Below are 13,787 nucleotides of genomic sequence, written 5' to 3' on the forward strand. Positions count from 1 at the left end.
ACTAAATAGTTCAATTACGGTCAAAATTGAAATCCATTTTTGTACACCACTCTATACTTTTACTTGTATTGAATGAGTTTGAATTATGAAATTGCAACAACAAATTTAGAACACATGGAGGGTTCAGAGCAAATGCGCTCTCTCCGCGCTCTCTCTCGCCACTATAAACGTAACGTTCTTTCTTAGCCAATTATGTACCTTACCTACAGTGCATCCGGAAAGTATTCACAGTGCATTACTTTTTCCACATTACGTTACAGCCTTATTCCAAAATGGATTAAATTCATTTTTTTCCCTCAGAATTCTACACGCAACACCCCATAATGACAACGTGAAAAAAGTTTACTTGAGGTTTTTGCAAATTAAAAATAAAAAAAACTGAGAAATCACACATACATAAGTATTCACAGCCTTTGCTCAATACTTTGTTGATGCACCTTTGGCAGCAATTACAGCCTCAAGTCATTTTGAATATGATGCCACAAGCCTGGCATACCTATCCTTGGCCAGTTTCGCCCATTCCTCTTTGCAGCACCTCTCAAGCTCCATCAGGTTGGATGGGAAACGTCGGTGCGCTGCCATTTTAAGATCTCTCCAGAGATGTTCAATCAGATTCAAGTCTGGGCTCTGGCTGGGCCACTCAAGGACATTCACAGAGTTGTCCTGAAGCCACTCCTTTGATATCTTGGCTGTGTGCTTAGGGTCGTTGTCCTACTGAAAGATGAACCGTTGCCCCAGTCTGAGGTCAAGAGCACTCTGGAGCAGGTTTTCATCCAGGATGTCTCTGTACATTGCTGCAGTCATCTTTCCCTTTATCCTGACCAGTCTCCCAGTCCCTGCCGGTGAAAAACATCCCCACAGCATGATGCTGCCACCACCACGCTTATACTGCAGGGATGGTATTGGCCTGGTGATGAGCGGTGCCTGGTTTCCTCCAAACGTGACGCCTGGTATTCACACCAAAGAGTTCAATCTTTGTCTCATCAGACCAAAGGATTTTCTTTCTCATGGTCTGAGAGTCCTTCAGGTGCCTTTTGGAAAACTCCAGGCGGGCTGCCATGTGCCTTTTACTAAGGAGTGGCTTCCGTCTGGCCACTCTACCATACAGGCCTGATTGGTGGATTGCTGTAGAGATGGTTGTCCTTCTGGAAGGTTCTCCTCTCTCCACAGAGGACCTCTGGAGCTCTGACAGAGTGACCATCGGGTTCTTGGTCACCTCCCTGACTAAGGCCCTTCTCCCCCGATCGCTCAGTTTAGATGGCCGGCCAGCTCCAGGAAGAGTCCTGGTGGTTTCGAACTTCTTCCACTTACGCATAATGGAGGCCACTGTGCTCATTGGGACTTTCAAACCAGCAGAAATTTTTCTGTAACCTTTCCCAGATTTGTGCCTCGAGACAATCCTGTCTCGGAGGTCTACACACAATTCCTTTGACTTCATGCTTGGTTTGTGCTCTGACACGAATTAAGCTGCAGAAACATCTCAAGGATGATCAGGGGAAACAGGATGCACCTGAGCTCAATTTTGAGCTTCATGGCAAAGGCTGTGAATACTTATGTATATGTGCTTTTTCAATTTTTTTTATTTTTAATAAATTTGCAAAAATCTCAAGTAAACTTTTTTCACGTTGTCATTATGGGGTGTTGTGTGTAGAATTCTGAGGAAAAAATTAATTTAATCCATTTTGGAATAAGGCTGTAACATAAAATGTGCAAAAAGTGATGCGCTGTGAATACTTTCCGGATGCACTGTATGTATGTGTAAAGAATGCTGATGAGATATGAAACATAACCAGTAGTCAATGTGCATGCTGCCAGTTGAATAGTGAATAAGCTACTCTTTTGGGATCACATATTTGTAAATCTGACTCCGAAGGAGTCCATGTCTCACCAGCCATGAAAGTCACCGCAAGTCAGTGCTTCAGTACTGGTAGCAGAAATCGTCAACATACAGTCTGCTGGAGCCAGTGGACAGGATCTTGTCTGTGCATCTTCATTATAGATGCTTGTCAAGCGAATATGTTCACTGTGTGGCTATCTGCGCAACGGACGATGTTGCTTAATCAAAAAAAAAAAAAAACTCTCTCAATACGTGCTTGTTTAAAGCTTAACAGCAACATGCTTGCACAGACTGGTTTCTTGGGTTGAAACATTTGATCTTGCTGATTGTACTCATTAGGCCACTTAATTTGTTTGATCATTGATAGTCAAGCTGTGTTTAACGACATTATGAACCGTCAGTGTATTTTGTTGACTGAAACATAACTCGCATTGAAATATGTGTAGGCCAGCATTTGTGGTCTTGCAACAGAAAAAAAAACAAAAAAACTACAGTTTCACTAATATTATGTAAAAAAAGGCAGAACTAAATAAAAACTAAAATTTTAAAAACACAAAAAATCTGAAAACTAGAATGAAATAAAAATTTACAAAATATAAAAAAAAAAAACTAATATTACAATTAATATCAGAAATGAAATATCACTACAGTATCCCCATGTGATGCCCAGGTTGCCCAAGGCCGACATACTCCTCTTGAATCCAGGACATCAATAGTCATAGACCAAGGGTGGATTAAGCAATGAGGACACAGAACAGAAATAATGCAAAGTGCAGTGCTTTTTATTTTCAGTCCAAAAAAGTGCAAAACAAAATGCAATGCAGCCTTCAATAAATCTACTTTCTCTCTCTCTCTCATATATATTATATATATATGAATGTTCTCTTCGTTCCCTTGTACTAATCCTTGTCTAAGAAGTTAAGCAGAAGTAAGCTTTAAAAACATGCTTTGCTGAGCAAACAGAAAAATATTTGTCCAAAGGACTCAAGGTCTAAGCATTCCACACATGAGACTGCCTTATCACGTTTTCCCTTAGTATACATCTGAACGCCATAACAAAGGGGCCAAGAAATCAAGTTGCACAAGGGGCGTTGAAGGGGCTCAAGGATTGTGTAAAATAAAAGTGTCGACTGTTGCATTTCATAATGATGTTAAATCACGCATTCTAGGGGTATAAAAACTTTGCCCCACCCAACAGACGGGGTTCAGAAGAGCCCTGATGCTGTCATGTAATATTGATTGCCTGCTTTTCTGAAACTCTGCTCACTGTGACACTGAAGAATAAAAGCTGCTATATAACCACACCTGCTGTCTTGTCTGGTGTCTTCATCCACAGCAACAGTGACGTTTTATGTCACGTTTTTTGTCATGCTTTAAAATCGGCTTATTTTAATACCTACATATATATGTTTGGTATCATTCTGTTTAAGATTTATCAAACATTAAATGTGATGTTGTTAGCTTTTTAGATTCTTATTCCGTTTTTAAACTAAAAAATATCAAGAACTCCCGTCCCGCGAGACGAGAATTTATGCCAAGAGATTTAACCATGCCCGGGGCTGGAAATAAAAGACAAAGTAGGACAGCTGCTGTACTGACTTAAATGTTCTAAGTGCCATGCGAGATGCAGATCACAAGGCACGTCAGCAGCAGCAAGCCAGGAGCTGATCAAGCATAGAGGGGTTTTTTAAAAAAAACACACCAGTTTCCCATTGTATCACCGTATTAAGAGGGGGTTTCAGAGGAGCGGCCGCGTCTCCTTGAGGTGGGTTCAGACCCCCCTCTTCACAATGCGAGCAGCAGAGACGCAAAGAGGCTGGCAAGTGAAGCGAGCAGGGGAGAACCCCCTAGCAATCTACAATAAAAACACATTAAGAAAGGGAGAAGGAACGAACAAAAAAAAAAGTTAAATTCATAATCAGGGTCTTTTCTCATAAAAACTACTCGGAACATCTCCTCAGCTAGAAATCCGCCGGCAAGTACAGTCAACCCTTTATCTGGCTTGTATCCCTGTCACCATCCCTCGGTGTCCACAGCCGCTCTGACAGTTGGGTCGTGGCTACACCCTCAGACTCTTGGCAGGAGAAACCGTACCTCGTGAGGTCCATTGGTGTACCAGGTTCATCATTCCCAAACGCTTGCACTGTCTCTGATGCAGTCCCATCACTCCTTTTCCTCTTACTTTTTTCTTTCTCATTCTCCTTTACTCCTTCAATCTCCTAAGGCTCAGCGTTATATTCTATGGATGCGGAGTTCTAATTATGCTCTCCAGTGTTGATATGGAACAGCTGAACTGATCAAGCATTCAGCTCACCTCCACATCAAACATCCTGTGGTCACAAAGTGCTACAGTTGTCTGTATTAACGGAGTCTGAGACGCACTGCCTTTATTTAAAAGCCTGCACACTGCCTTAGACCCCTAACATGCCCAGTCACTGCATTGGGGTATCGACATCTACGCAGACCACAGGTTAAGCACTCCCAGAAGGCCTCTCCAGCATTTCTTCCAGCAGCAACCCAAGCTTTGTCGAACATGGTCTCCCATCCAAGTAATGACCAGGCCCAAATATGCTTAGCTTCAGGTGGGCTACCTATTTGGAAGTGCAGGTGGTATGACTGCTTGCATTAGGTACATTCAAACATTATTCATAGTCTTAGTACTAATTCAAATAATTTTTAAGCACATCTAAAATTTTATCTTAACTTTTTAAATTAGCTATTTAAAAAACAGCTTTGTAGTAAAGGTTCCAAGTACAGAATTTCCAGTGAGACGAAACACTAATGATTTTAAAAGGAACCAAAAAAAGACTTCAAGAACAGCTATGCTGCAAACACATGAAATGAAAATTCTAAATTAATTACTGATGATTTACTTACAAAGGAAAGAGTCAATGATAATGTTAATTTGTAATATATATTAAACATACGTTGTGCAGAAATACTGCTTGTAATGTGAATATGTTTATAAACACTTAATAAAAATTAAAGTTAAATCATATGCAAATAAGAACCATAAGCTAAAAACCACAAAATATTTTCACCTACTCTTAGTCACTTTAAAGTGTGATCTTGCTATTGTCAGTTTCACTACATTTGGAGTAACTGTACTCATCTTCCACTTAAGCAGCTTCCTCTGTTCTGGTGGCAGCAGTTCAACTAAGGGGGAGGAACAGTTGGGGGGGAAAAAAAAGGAAGAAAAAGCTCTTAGTATCTTTCTGCCAAATGAAATACTGTACAAGCTGCTTGTTAATTGTTTACTCAAAGCAGTGAACAAATACACCACATTTTAAGCAACATTGCATTACTTTCATGGTGAAGGAAAATATCCTCAAAAGAGTTAACCATCAAAACACCTTATCTTGGTTTAATCTACTGCACATTCTTCTACATACAACATGTACCTAGACAATTTTAAAACCTGATTAGCACACAGGAAAGCTGCAAAAAATACAAAAATCCATTATTTAAAAATCAATATTTATAGTTAAATCTATTAATAAACTATAGGCCTGTCCAAAGGTTTTACAGAAAATCAGAGGTGTTCTGTAAGCCAATATCTCATGGATGTTGAAACAAAGAATCTTGTAAAACAATGTGACAATGCAGAAAATTACCCAACTTCACCCACAAATGTCTGAGAATATCAAGTAAAGTAGTTTAGTATTTTATTTGTCTCAAGTATTTTCCAGAAGAAAAAAAAATTCTCAGCAGAATTGAGTACCACCTTATTAAAATCAACCCTAGATAACTGTAATACACCACATAAATTCCACATACACATGGCCCATTTCAGGTTTAAAAAATAAAATTAAAAAAATACTCCGTGCAGTACAGGTAAGAGCAATATGGAGGAAAAACCAAACAATTTAAAATATCTGTTGCTTACTTACCTAACCATTATTAGCACTAGAATCAATGGATATTAATAAATTTGATGTTTTATGCCTCTTAAACATTACAAAGAGCTTAGTCAAATTAAATAAAATAAAAAAAAAACACCTTTATAAAAAAAATTACTATAGACCTCAAGAAACTGACGCGATTGTTTTAAGGATACAAAACAACTTTGTTTTACTTCATTTTGGATGGTGTTATTTTGATTAAGAATAACAGCCACACCAAAAAATGCACACATTCAAAATGAGTAACACACTGGTATTATGCACAAGAAAACAATATAAACCATTTTATTAAAGAAAATCAGAGATTCAGAACTTATCTAACTCTCTGAATATAGTTTTGTCCCTGTACCCTTTAGTCTTGCCATATGCACACTTAAAGGACAAGTTGGTATTTTTCAAGTTGAAGTTTTTGCTTTACAAACATGGTATATACAGTATACACATTTGCCATGCAAAATTGTGTTCTAAACTTGAGCGCTTTCTACACATTTAAAAACTTCCCTCTCTGGCACTTTGCAATGAAAAGGTATGGGATATGGGGGAAAAGTCCAAAAACGTCCATTTTTCAAGCAAATACAGTGGTCGGTATTGATCTGTGCCTCCTGCTATTCCAATGCATATTTGTGACAAAAGGGAATTGAAAAAATAAATTTTAACATAGGCCTATATTCCTGGTACTATTTTTCTCATGGAAAGTACATGTTTTCTATTTGTTTGTGTGCATTCTCATGTAAACATGGAGGTAAACAAAACCAACTATGTGGCACAAAAGTTTACTGTAATTTGGTCTGTCAGTTGGAAGCCACCCCCCGAGAAGTGAAAGGTTGTTGCATAGGAAGACTAAGTGTTTAGCTATTTTGCACAGTTGGTCTTTTAAAATGGCTATTGGTGTTTGTTTAAAAATGACAAGTATAAACTACTTTACAATGTGCGTGTAATCAAAAGACATGGCTCAATACTTGATATCCGTCTTTGCTTGAAAAATGAATGCATCTGGGAAGTTTATAAGCTTCTCTTCTGTGCCCCATAGGCACTTTATATTGTAGTCTATGTGGGCAATATTATAATAAATTTTATATATTATATAATATTTTATATATAGAGTTAGGTCCATAAATATTTGGACAGAGACAACTTTTTTTCCAATTTTGGTTCTGTACATTACCACAATGAATTTTAAATGAAACAACTCAGATGCAGCTGAAGTGCAGACTTTCAGCTTTAATTCAGTGGGGTGAACAAAACGATTGCATAAAAATGTAAGGCAACTAAAGCATTTTTTAACGCAATCCCTTCATGCGGGATAATATACACACACACACAACTTTAAACCAGAATTTTGCATGTCAGATGCATATATAGCAGGTTTATGAAGAAATATCCGTGCCTGGAAATATATCAAACTTATCCTTGAAGTCGTCATGTTCACATATACATGAATAAAGACAGACTATTGTCTGTGTGTCAAAACATCATGGAAAATGTGCTTAAGACTTATGAACTTTGGAGGCATTTATTGGATGGCATAATTAGAGCTTAGCCTTGTAACTTAATTTCACAGTGAGGAGCAAAATCACCATGAATTAATGTATGATGAAGAAGAAAAAAAAAAAAAAAAAAAAAAACAAACTACATAATAGGATTATTGGACCTTTGATTTTTAAGTCTTACACAATGTACTTCTAAATATATTTACTATCAGAAATATAGTAATAACATTCATTACATGAAACATAGAAAAACATTTGATGGGTAACAGTCTGGAGTATTTTAAAGATGCTTCAGTTCCTTAGGGTAAAGGTAACATACTGACCTGTATAAATCTCAGACTTTCAAAGTCTCTCACCCAAGGCCCAAATTACTGGCATTATGAATTAGAACCAGTTTTAAAGAACATGTACCTCGGCTATTTGTTTCAATCTTTTAAATTACCTATTTTATTTTACAATCAATTTGTAATCAGTTTACATCTGTACCTGAATTGGTCATCATCAAGTGGCATTTAAACAAAATTACATGGAAGTGCTGATGCAGTGCTCTACATAAAATTATTCCTTGAGATTTTTAAGCATTGGGGGCATGGGCACACATCTGAACAAGGACTTTATTGCCCATGAAAATACTTGGATTATAAATAGAGTACTGTAATAACAGGGAAAACAGATTTTAATCACTGGTTGATTTATATGTATAAATCCACATTCCTACAATTAGTTATTGCAATGTAACGTAAAATCTTTTATAACACAAACCTTAATTATATTAAATCAATCTCTTAAACTATGTAAGTGCCAAAAGAAAGAGTGCATTTTTAAACTGTTTTTGCATTCCTTTAATAAGTACTGAACCACTAAAATATACACACACGCTTTAATTTATCTACTTTCAGAGGAAATAACCATTTCACTTTTATTAACTCTTGTAAACCAAATATTTTTATTATATTTTCGCTATTTCCTTTGAAATGTGTAGAAATAACTCCGAAGTCTGATATTAAAATTCAAGAATTTTAAATTGTAGAACACGATAAATCCATAAAGTAAACAGAACTTCAAACAGACCTATTTCATCTGCTGTGCTGAAGTAGATGGTAGAAGGCATATTGGAAAATAAGCTTGGCACTAAAGCAGGCTTCACAATTTTTTCCTCTGTGTTTATTTGGACAGACTTTTTACTGTAGTTCCTATTTGGATTTAAAAAAAACAAAACAAATGTAACACATGAAAATTATGAAATAAAAAAAAAGAAAAAAAAAAAAGACCAATGTCATAACATTCTTAAATCTGTTTAATCCAATTTAGGATTGCAATGGTTTCCCTAATTTAACTAACCTTATGAAATACTATAGGCTGATGCATATATATTTTACAACAAAGGTGCTATTAACGGAATGAAAATGACTGATAGAAGGTTAGCAAAGTAAACAATTGATAAAATGTTTGAGCAATTTTCTCAATAGTTAATAAAAAAATACCATGAGACAGGAATTCTGCATTTAAAAAAAAAAAATTACGGCCCAATTTAGAAAATGTAAAGTATAAAATAAAAGTTTTACTCTGTATTGTAGCCAGTATAGCTGAAAGATGAATGTCTAACCCCACGCTTCACAGCACTTAACATATACAATGATAAAACAGCTTAACTCTTTGTACAATACAATAATTATGACCACCATCCAAAATAATTTAACAAATCTTACCTTGGCACAACCATTGAGGATGCAGAAGAGGATACATCTGTTAAAGAACAATCTGACTGATCTGATGTAATAAAAAAAAAAAGGAAAAAAAGAAAACAATTCTTAACTTGGTTGGATGGAATTGTTCATTTAGATAGATAGAGATACTTTATTTACTCAACAACTGCTGAATATTTATGTACTTCAAATGCCAGATTCTGATTTATACTAGTATGCAGGAGTAACAGGAAAAAGTCGTTTTGAACTTGTTAGTAAGCCAAGTACTAACCACTATCATCATCATCACTGCATTCATTTTCAAGGCTACTTGGAAGTTCTTCTTCATCATCAAAACAATCCTGAAGCTGGTTATCGAGATCTTGAGATGTTGGAAAGTTGCCATATCTGCGAAAAGAAGGATGTAATTAACAAACTGCATTTTCAGGAATAATTTCTCAAAACTTTCCTGCATATATCATTTCAAAAATGTATTACACCCCAAATACTAATCTAACTGAACACAAATAATGTACAAACCAAGACCTTGAATTTCAGTGCAGGAGTGCCAAGTATCCTGTACATTAATTGAAAATCCTGCATGCTTCAACTTAAAAGTTAATGAAATGTGAAGTTAAATAATAAAAAAAAAAAAAAAAAAAAAGTTTATTATTTGCTACCTCTGCACCATTACACATGTTGTACCAGGGAGGGGGAAAAAAAACACGACTCATGCATACTTTGGTGAATTTTGTTGAACAACACTAGTTCACAATACTGTGCTGTCAAAGTATTTATCGCAGCAAGTATGCTAGGATTCCCAATAATCTTGTTTGCAGGTCATTTTCCCTTTCTTTACCCACATGAACGCATCCAGGCGCTAAATTGTAGTGATTTGAAATCTGCTTTAACCTAAAACTGTTTTAGGGAATGGGGTGATAGGGTTGAAATTAATGCACAAATATCCACCAAATGTTTAAGAGGAGAAAAACTGATGGGGAGGGAAGACAATTTAATGAAAGATGGTAAAGCGAATACATGTTTGTGCTTTAAGGAAAAAAAAAAAAAAAAACACGTTTCATCTTCGGTGTTGCAAGGCAGTGTTGGTGATGAAGGAATACAATTTAAGTCGGCAGTTCAACATTAAACATGGAGCCAAGTATGCTAAACTTAGCCATCAAAAAAAAAAACAACAAATTGTCCAAGAATTAAAAAAGGCAGACTGCAATAGCAGCAAAATATGTTTACAAAAGCTACAGCCAATGATGCAACAGTAAAAGCTAGCTTTATTGTGAGTAAAGAAATTGCCCAAGCAATTACGCTTTTCAGAAGGAGCATTTTTGAAGCGGTGCATGCTAAAAGGTGTGTGAGCAGGTGTGCCTCAACCAGGTCCAGACTAAAAAAAAAAAAAAAAAACTACTGCAGACAGAGTTAAGGAACTAGCAGGCAATCTGACAGCACAGCTGCCCGAAGAGACTCGCAGTTATCTGGCTTTATCATTAGCTGTTGAGGAAAGCACAAAGAATGCACATTTATCCATTTTTATAAGGAGGTGTGAATGTAGACTTCACTGTCAGTGAGGAGCTCTTGGATGTAGTTGCTACAATATGCATGGAACAACTACGGGGAGGGACATTTTTGATGCGGTAGGAAGGTCTGTGAGTAAAACTAAATTACCCTGGGAATAGCTGCTCAGGCTAACTACTGAAGGTGTGCCCGCAATTTGAGTGGAGAAAAAAAGAAAAAAAAAAAAAAAACAGGCTTGGTTGGACTAGTGAAGGTGAAAATGCAAAACGCAACCACCACACACCTCTGATAACTTACCACAGATGTCGGACATGATCACAGCTTATAGAAGTCCCAACTGGAACAGGACAATCCTGCCCACTTTCCTATCTGACAGAGCATCTTAGCCTCAGTTCCTGGTGCTTTTTCATGCTCAAAGTTGGCTAGCAAAGGTAACCAGTTAATTAATGAATTTGATCGCTGCTTTTTGGATTTTAGAATGCAGCACTCAGGCTTTGACATTTTTGCCAGTATTTTCACCACCGACATAGACCATGCGCCTCATCTCAGATTGAGTTAGAGCTTCAAAGCAATTGTAGCCTGAGAGCAAAGTTCCAGGATGCTGTAATCAAGGACATTTACCATTTGCTGCCCCCTGCATTGATGCCACAGCTCCGACTTCATGCTGCCCGTGTGTTGTCTATGTTTGGGTGCACGTACCTGTGCGAATCTAAACAAGACCAAGCACAGATCACACATCACAGACGACAACTTCCACGCAGTTTTATGGATTGCTACAACACAAGACCTAAAGGCAGACATTGACAGACTGACCACAGGAAAACGGTGTCAGCCCAGCCAGAGAACAAATAGGCAAGCATTTTAAAAACCTGAATTAAAAATATAATAAATTATATTTCAACCAAGAATAAGTACAGTGCAATGTGGGTGCAATTTAATGGTTGTGCCTGCATTTCGTTTTGCGTTTGTTATTTTCAGAATATAACGATGAAGATGGTGTGTGATATGTTGTCATAGTGTGAGGAAGAATCTAATTAGTGTGTGTGTTCAAGGCCAAGCAGCATTACCAACAACTTCCCCCTGAACTTGACTAATACAGTTGTGAACCGAGACAGTCATTTTTGTTTTGAGTTACATATACAACTTTGTATGTGTAGCAACGTATTCAGTGCGTTTACAGGTATATGCATTCATGCAGCCAAATGTTTACTGAAATCAAAACCATCTCTCATTAGTCAGATGTATGTCCTCTGCCGCCATTAGTTTTTTATGAAATGCCCCATCTGTCACAAATGTTCTTACCAGCTCACAATTATTTGATGTACCATAGTTCTGCCTGTCTCAACTGTAACAAAAAAGGTTTTGAACAAACTTAAAGTAATAACGTGCATTTGATGATTATTGGTCTGTTATTCACAAGTTTGATCTTTGATTGTTGGAGTAATGTGGGTTTCTTAACCTGATACATTGAAGGGATTTATGTTTTAATATAAATCAGTATACTAACATATATACATTTTACATGAACATAAAAATATAAGTGTACAATTGAATACATAATAATTAAATGCAGAGGCAGTTATCTAACAATACGTCAAGGAATAGTTACATTTATACAGTCTTACAGTTAAAACCGGCCCTTTGAGGGCAACCATAATGCTGAAATGGCCTGGGGTGAAAACGAGTTTGGTCTAGTTGCACAGGACGACTTCTCGGATTACTTTTTTTTTTTTTCCAGTTTATTACTCTACTTTCTTTAGCATAAAGGCTAATATACCAATCACCTCTTGTTCACTGATAAAACAAGCTTCAACTTAGCTGCTCTTTGCTTACACTGCAGGAAATTTGCTGCAAAAGAAAAACCAATTGGAACATCCTTACTTTCCATATAAATAGAACTTGGATCCAGTTCGGATAAGGATGATGCACTTACACTAATAAAACATTAGATGGAGAGATTAATTCAACACAAGTTAAGAATCAGTAAATTAAACTGTTCAAAAAGTAGTGAAATATGTTTGGCATTGGTGCCTGTCAAAAGGCAGAAAAACCTACTCATTTTAAATTACAGCATGTAGGTAAGTTTTCAGTTTTGTATTTAGATGTCAATAAAAATGTCATCACATGACAAACAAAAATTAATGTGAGCCCACCACTTAATATTGATATGATTCCACTGCCAACAAAATTTTCAACCTTTGGGTGGCACTAGGTACAAGTTTCACATTCTGGCCAGTTTGCTAATTAACAGAATATACTCTTGGCTTTGTTTAGTCTTGTCACTTTAAGAGTAGAAATGTCATATATTGGTATCTTAAACAGATTTTTAAATATTTAAAATACTCAAAAAGTAAAATATTTTTTTCTAACCAGCTGCCATATGCTTAATAATGAGCACACAATATGTGCAAATGTTTCAATAAAATAACTGAAAAGAAAAAAGAAAAAAAAAATTAAAGACAGGGATGTACTAATTTTCTCCAATCCACAAAACATTTTGGTAATTTTTCCAGAAATGAAATGAAACCAACCTATGGTAACAACAGCTAGAAATGGTGAACGCCTTTTTGTAGCAAAAACCCAGGGCCCTCCAGGAATCTAGTATTATACTCCCATTTCAAGAAGCATTCAGAAAAGGGGAAATGTCGGGCATTTGCCTCAAGATAGATAATTCATAGCTGAATGTAAGCCAAAGATAGCATCTAATTTTTTGATGGCAAAATAAAGGTTAATAGATATAATCTGAACCTATGCTTTGTCCAGTGGTTTTTAATATTTTATGGAGTGCTCACAGCCTAAGATAAACAAAGCCCTGATACAGGTTTTCTGGGTGTTTTTATATGAATACAATGTGCCAAATTCCTTACAGTAAGCATTTCTAAACATCATGGTAAGAAGTATTGTGTCAAAATGGAAATGCTACCTGTTATAGCGCACACAATAAAACCATTTACCTACTAGAAAACGGTAAAGTACTCAATAGGGACAGGGTTTGGCTCTCAGCAAACTGAAAATTTGTATTTGGAAGGTATATTAAAGCTTAACTGTTAAACTGCGGTCAACTGTTTATTAGGCCCGTGCTGGTGTGGTTCCCTATTTACCCGACAAGATAAGAAGGCTGTATTGTGGCAGCAGAGCCGGCGCTAAGCTAAAAGCCAAGCGGCTAGCATGAAAGTGGCGATACAAGCCTTCAGTGCCTTCTGTGATCCTGGGAAATGTGAACTCACTACCAAATAAGATCGACAAAATGGCTGAGCTGGTGAAAAATGTCAGGACTTACAGAGAATGCAGTTTGTTGTGTTTTTGTGAAACGTGATTAACAACTAACATCCCAGATGCTAACGTG

The 13,787-nt window shown here is 36.6% G+C and overlaps 1 protein-coding gene across 5 annotated transcripts in view; it reads right to left on the reverse strand.

The window, feature by feature from the left end:
• The window catches only part of ttll4 (tubulin tyrosine ligase-like family, member 4), an 82,018-nt gene that overhangs the window by 57,817 nt on the left and 10,414 nt on the right, over positions 1-13,787 (reverse strand). For all 5 annotated transcript variants that reach the window (XM_028807273.2, XM_051930592.1, XM_028807271.2 and 2 more), the window contains exons 3-6: positions 9,207-9,322; positions 8,939-8,999; positions 8,301-8,422; positions 4,883-4,993 (exon numbers count right to left, since the gene is read on the reverse strand). In XM_028807273.2, the coding sequence (XP_028663106.1) occupies positions 4,883-4,993; positions 8,301-8,422; positions 8,939-8,999; positions 9,207-9,322 (410 nt within the window). The remainder of the gene's footprint in view (positions 1-4,882; positions 4,994-8,300; positions 8,423-8,938; positions 9,000-9,206; positions 9,323-13,787) is intronic.

Source organism: Erpetoichthys calabaricus, chromosome 8 (assembly GCF_900747795.2).
Source record: "Erpetoichthys calabaricus chromosome 8, fErpCal1.3, whole genome shotgun sequence".
Lineage (NCBI taxonomy): Eukaryota > Metazoa > Chordata > Cladistia > Polypteriformes > Polypteridae > Erpetoichthys > Erpetoichthys calabaricus.